General features: G+C 36.8%; 1 protein-coding gene across 1 annotated transcript in view; it reads right to left on the bottom strand.

Moving 5' to 3' along the window:
* Positions 1–6,602, bottom strand: part of NCKAP5 (NCK-associated protein 5) — a 337,214-nt gene that overhangs the window by 66,054 nt on the left and 264,558 nt on the right. The window contains exon 9 of the mRNA XM_010000398.1: positions 2,632–2,751. Coding sequence (XP_009998700.1) covers positions 2,632–2,751 — 120 coding nt within the window. The remainder of the gene's footprint in view (positions 1–2,631; positions 2,752–6,602) is intronic.

The following is a 6,602-nucleotide window of genomic DNA, read 5'->3' as shown; positions in this document are numbered from 1 at the left end:
ACACCAAAATCTCTAGAAGCATAAACTTACATTCCACTATACACAATCACATGCCTCAAGATAACACTCACATTTCTTTAAAAATACTATTAGATCCTTTGATTTCATTAATACTTATACTTCTTGTAAGTACATGGAAGTGTAATACCTTCAATAATAGTTCACAGTGAAGGATTCCTGAAGCAGTTGTGAAAACCTTACTACATGAGTATTTTTTTAAAAATTGGTAGCATTTTTTCTTCTGATCTGTGTGAGAAGCATGAGGAAAACCAACACAGTGCAATTGGTATGGTATACGGGCCATTATTCTGCAGTCAAATTCAGAACACTGGCACAGATCTTTTAATTGGAAAAAAAAAAAAAAAGAATTATCTGATTTCTAGGAAGACACCAACATCATGTATTATTTACTTAAAATATATTAAAAAACTAGGTATTACTTACCCAGTAACGCCTAAATAACACAAAATCAAGAGACAGAACAAGAATCTGAGGATAACACCAAAAGCCAGGTGGTGACCTGGCACCACTGGGCCTGTGCTTTGGAATTACACAGTAAGTACATATGGCTAATTGCCCTCCCTGTGGGGACTCCCTTGCCTTTAAGTACCAGCTGGTGAGAACACCTTGTTTCCTCAACAAACAGCCCAAGCTGATGACAGTTATAGCTGCCCTCACCTGTCAAGCAACAGTGCAAGGGCCAGATTTTATGCTGAGATACAGATGCACAGCATCAGAGGATTTAAGTAAGATACACATTTATTGTCACCTGCCTACCTGACACGACTAAAATTTCTAAAACGAACAGTTTTCTCTAATAAGAAATAACACATATTGCTAGAACCAGAATTTGTCCTATTGTTAGAAATGTGCCAAGTTTTAATTAGTCCTCATTTACTCTTCTAGCTCATGGTCAGATTTGTTGGAACTTCTGTAAAGCAATTCTACTTCTACAAAAGGATGACAAAGCAATGGATTAGTTCATAATAACAGACTTTGCCAAATGAAAAGGCATACTGAAACATCTCATTATCCCAGAATGGCAAAGGAGTGGGAGATGGGTCAATTGGTTTCTTAGATAAGTACACCAAAATCTCTAGAAGCATAAACTTACATTCCACTATACACAATCACATGCCTCAAGATAACACTCACATTTCTTTAAAAATACTATTAGATCCTTTGATTTCATTAATACTTATACTTCTTGTAAGTACATGGAAGTGTAATACCTTCAATAGTAGTTCACAGTGAAGGATTCCTGAAGCAGTTGTGAAAACCTTACTACATGAGTATTTTTTTAAAAATTGGTAGCATTTTTTCTTCTGATCTGTGTGAGAAGCATGAGGAAAACCAACACAGTGCAATTGGTATGGTATATGGGCCATTATTCTGCAGTCAAATTCAGAACACTGGCACAGATCTTTTAATTGGAAAAAAAAAAAAAAAGAATTATCTGATTTCTAGGAAGACACCAACATCATGTATTATTTGCTTAAAATATATTAAAAAACTAGGTATTACTTACCCAGTAACGCCTAAATAACACAAAATCAAGAGACAGAACAAGAATCTGAGGATAACACCAAAAGCCAGGTGGTGACCTGGCACCACTGGGCCTGTGCTTTGGAATTACACAGTAAGTACATATGGCTAATTGCCCTCCCTGTGGGGACTCCCTTGCCTTTAAGTACCAGCTGGTGAGAACACCTTGTTTCCTCAACAAACAGCCCAAGCTGATGACAGTTATAGCTGCCCTCACCTGTCAAGCAACAGTGCAAGGGCCAGATTTTATGCTGAGATACAGATGCACAGCATCAGAGGATTTAAGTAAGATACACATTTATTGTCACCTGCCTACCTGACACGACTAAAATTTCTAAAATGAACAGTTTTCTCTAATAAGAAATAACACATATTGCTAGAACCAGAATTTGTCCTATTGTTAGAAATGTGCCAAGTTTTAATTAGTCCTCATTTACTCTTCTAGCTCATGGTCAGATTTGTTGGAACTTCTGTAAAGCAATTCTACTTCTACAAAAGGATGACAAAGCAATGGATTAGTTCATAATAACAGACTTTGCCAAATGAAAAGGCATACTGAAACATCTCATTATCCCAGAATGGCAAAGGAGTGGGAGATGGGTCAATTGGTTTCTTAGATATATCCTCTCCTAAAATGTTGGGGAAAAAAAAAAAATCACTCTAAGCCTGTGAAGATGTACTTAGGTCCTTGTAACACATATGGCAAAAGTTAAATAAATGGGCTGTCTTCTCACAGGAAATTACATTGTTCACCATCAAGCAGAATGCTAAGGAATTCGAGCTTCTCCCCTGCAGAGGGATAATGAACCCATATAATTCCATTTATCACAGTGAAGAAGCACCTAGAAAGTAAGTCACTCTGCAGGTGTGCTCCTTTCTCCACATTTGCACATAATATGTAGTCATAGCTCATTGAAGTACACTTTCAGTTTCAACGGTATCAGATTATAGGTAACAGATACTCTTCTAATATATAAAACCATTCAACTGTCATTTCCCTCTTATTGACATGACCTTAAAAAGATGAAAAATATAATTGTGAGATATATAAAGCTAATAGCTGTATTTCTGCCAAGACCTTCTTACCTGGAGAAGGAGGTCAGAAGCAGGTTTGACTCTCTGCTGGAAGAGCACACTTAATGTTCGATTCTGTTGTTCCAAATCAAAAACTCTTGTTTTCAGCTTTATACATTCCTCCCTCAGATCCTGCAGCACATGGAAAAAGAGGAAAATTAAAAAGCAGATAATGGAAGCACTTAAAAAGCTCTAAGTAGTGTCAGATGCCAAGGAGAAATACATATGCAACTTTTAAAATAGTAAAAATCAGAAGAATGTGCTACTACATTTTGTCTGGTTGTTTGATCTTCACATGATAACATCTAAAAAAACTTTGTAATGAGACACACTAGTTACCTGACACATCCTTTTGGAGTTTCTGTGAGTATAAAAAGTGACTTTGCTAGCAATGTGTTTCATTTTACAGCCAACAAAAAGCAGAAAGCAGCAATTAAGATATGAATATTGCAATAAGTATAAGCTAAGGAAAAAAAAAAGCATATGCTGTACTAAACTAGGAAGAAGTTCAAAGTGGTACTGTGCCTTCAAGGTACTCTTCTGAAGTTGGATCCTCTCCTTGCTTTTTCCGAAATAACCAAGTCAGCATTGCTGGCTGGCATGTTGTGGATGGTCTGTATCTTTCCCCCTGTAACTTGCCACTGTAGAGCTGGCTGGGCCATAGGAAGATGTTGATGCACCAGGCACATGTGGTAATATGATCCTGCCTGGCATTTCCAACATGAGGTGCCAAAAAGCCTCACAATAGGCCACTAGAAGCAGAGCTGGAGTGTAAAACCTCTGCATCTTAAAGGCACATGACACTACTGTTGAAACTGAAAGATGCAGGTCTTCTAGCCAAAGCTAAGGCAGGGTTATCACGGACAAGCCATTAATGGCCTTCAGATACAGCAAATACCTAACTTCAACATAAGACCTGCTTTTCCTGGCTGGTTGAGGGAATGCAGGATGCTAAAAGAAAGAGGAGAGAGAGAAGAATCTGACACTCTGTCTTTCAGAATAATTTGTGCAGTTATCCATTTCGAGGGGTGAGAGCTCAATGAATCAGGAATAACTGTCTCCTAATAAAGATTACATACAAAAATACTAATATGCAGTCATATTTAGCTTTTGCTTTTTTTTTTTTTTTTTTTTAAATTAAATCTCAAAAATACTCTCCCATAATCTTTTACATTTAGGACAATTGCTGCCCTGTGGTATTGCCTAGCGAATGTTACTTCCCACTATATGAAGGTGGAGAAACAGACCTCTGGATCCCCATATGCTGTCCTGTCAATACCATTATCAACATGATGACCCAGCCTCATGCTGGAGCCTTTGAGCAGGAACACCAAAAAATCTTGAGTGTGATGTTCTGTAAAGCCATAAAGCTTTGGTTTCTGTCAGTGAGACCTCTTATCTCTGATCTTACTCAAGGCAATCTCTATTAGGAAACTGCAAGCATCAAGACCCACCATTATCTGCCTTTCACAAATCATCAGAAAATTTAAAACAGTGGCTTAGATGTTACAACAGTGCTTAACGTTTCAATGCTACTAAGTGCACTGAAAGGGAAAAATGATTCACAGAAACTGACAATGTAGAAAAAATTTAAATCTTGGCAATGTCTCTGCTCAAAACCTTCCTATCTTAGAGTTTACAGTAAGATTTATGTTTCAAACTTTAGACTTTCTGTAAAAAGTGAAATATAAGATGTTAGACTACCAGCCCAGATGCTATAAATTGTGCCAATGGTAAAGCCACACAGAGTCCAGAGGAGAAATGAGGCACATTAAGGTAGCAGTATTCTAGTAAAATAAAGTCTAAATTTAGAAAGTTGAAGTCCTGAAATTACCAATTAATGCAACTACCAAATAGCTGAAGCATATCATTCCTCTCCTGTGTGCAAAACAACCAGCTATTAAGATAGTGATCTCCCAGATATCTAAGGAATTCCTATGGGCTCACTCTAGTAATATCCAAGCATCTCTTTATTCTTTCTTTTTCATTCAGTATGAGAGTCACTGTTCTCCAAAATAGGATTCAATGCCCCCATTAGGTTCCAGAAATATGCTGCTCTTCCTCTGAAGATGCATCTGTTTTAACACTGAATTAATTTATTTTTGTTTCATTGATAAAAATGAAGAAGAAATAACTTTCACAGAGAACCCAGAATAAAAAAAACATTCTCCTGAATACACTTGTGTGGAAGAGGGTATGAAAAGAGCAGATACACACATCACAGAACAATTTCATTAAGTGGTGTAACTCAAATTCCCAACTGCTGATCCAGGTCTTGAATGGAAATAAAAATAAATAAATGAATAAATAAATAAAATTAATTTCCCACCATTCCTGTCATCCTGTGTGATACAAGAAGTCTTTGGATGCAAGGAGAAAGAACGGATGCTTCCAGTAAGTATCTGAGTACACAGGTTGGTCTCAAATAATTTTGTTGGTTTTCTGACTTCTTAAATTTTCCAGAGGTAAAATTTTCTATTAGTAAGTAATAGAAAATCCATATGATTTTGCTACACAGGATTGTGAAATTTTGCTGTGTGGCTAATTCAGCACAAATCTCAATCTAATATAGTTTCTCCATAGTCACAGTAAAAAAAAACACCCTCGTATTATAGAAATTCTATATGTATTATAACAAATTATACACTTGAAAAGTGCACATTTAAGACTGTAATTCCATTTCAAGGTTTCAGTGACATTGATAAATCTCTCAAGCTTTACTCACTGAATTTGTGTCACCAGAATATCTCAGTGGAATCACAGTCTTTCCACATACTGGCAAGTACACAGTGCTTTATTCGTTACATTACAGCATGCACTTAATTTAAACAAAAATTAGTCCTTGAGGGACAATTTCAAATCCACAGCAAAGCCTACGCAGTGTGCGTTACTGTACAAAATCATTCTTCTCCATTTTCTGAAAGCTCTCAGCTTTTCTTCCTGTCTCACTATGCCCCAGAGGTGTGTTATCTCACTCTGGCACGACTGGCTCTGTCTCACTGCTTAGCTGCACCACGGTAGATTTATCTGTTTACTAGTTACTATGTGGATTCTGGTGTCTACCTGTTTGAGACTGGTATGAGGAGTTCAATTTCCTCTTTATTGTATGCTATTGTGTTCCTGTCTTTTCTTATAAAAGGACTGGTATGAATGGTGTCAGGAGCACTGTAACAGTTAATATTCATTAGCATTTAGAAGAGAACCCTCTTTCCTCTTTCTATGGATATTAAATTAGCTGTTATTACTCAGTAATAGGTAAGCAGATGTTAAATCCCATCAATACTAAATAAATCACTTTATTAAATGTATTCAAATATATTTTTATTGTATCCATATGAAATCCTTGGTTCCTATGGGTTTGGGAGGATTCATTACTGAGAAAGTATGTAGTCATCAAAATGTCTGATACCTTTGCAAAGGGACTCAGAAAAATCCTCTCCTCATTTTAGAAGCAACTACAGGATTCCCAAACTAGAGATTAATATATTGAGATTAACCCTCTGGTAAATATTTAATCACATATGGTTTTATATTACAAAATGTGGATGAGGCTTTTGTGTGTATCAATATAAGAATATGCCCCAATTTCCATTTAAGTTGTATCAAAACACAAATTTGGGATTTTTTTAAAAGAAGCTAGTTACATTTCTAAAAAGGTGCTATATCAATAACTCTGCAGACTGCAGTCCTCTGATACAGACACCATCGAGCATATGTGTATCCAGGGTACAGGAACAGTAGCACAGCACAGAGAGTGCTGTGGTTACAAGCTAAAATACTACTAATTGCTTTAAGGCAGTTTTACTCTTCCAGAGTAAAAGGCTTTGTTGTGCATCAAAAAACCATGGGATCAAACACTGATGTTTTCAGCTTCAACCTGTGGTAACAGCTGTGTGGCTGTTCTGTGGTCACAGCTGTCAAGTGAAGAGAATTAGGGAACATGACTGCTCCTGGTTTCCTGACCCTAGCTTGGGCAGCAGGAA

The sequence above is a fragment of the Chaetura pelagica genome, unplaced genomic scaffold (assembly GCF_000747805.2).
Source record: "Chaetura pelagica isolate M959 unplaced genomic scaffold, ChaPel_1.0 scaffold386, whole genome shotgun sequence".
NCBI classification, from domain to species: Eukaryota; Metazoa; Chordata; class Aves; order Apodiformes; family Apodidae; genus Chaetura; species Chaetura pelagica.
The sequence above is the reverse complement of the archived record's forward strand: the minus strand, read 5'-3'. Positions and strand labels throughout refer to the sequence as shown.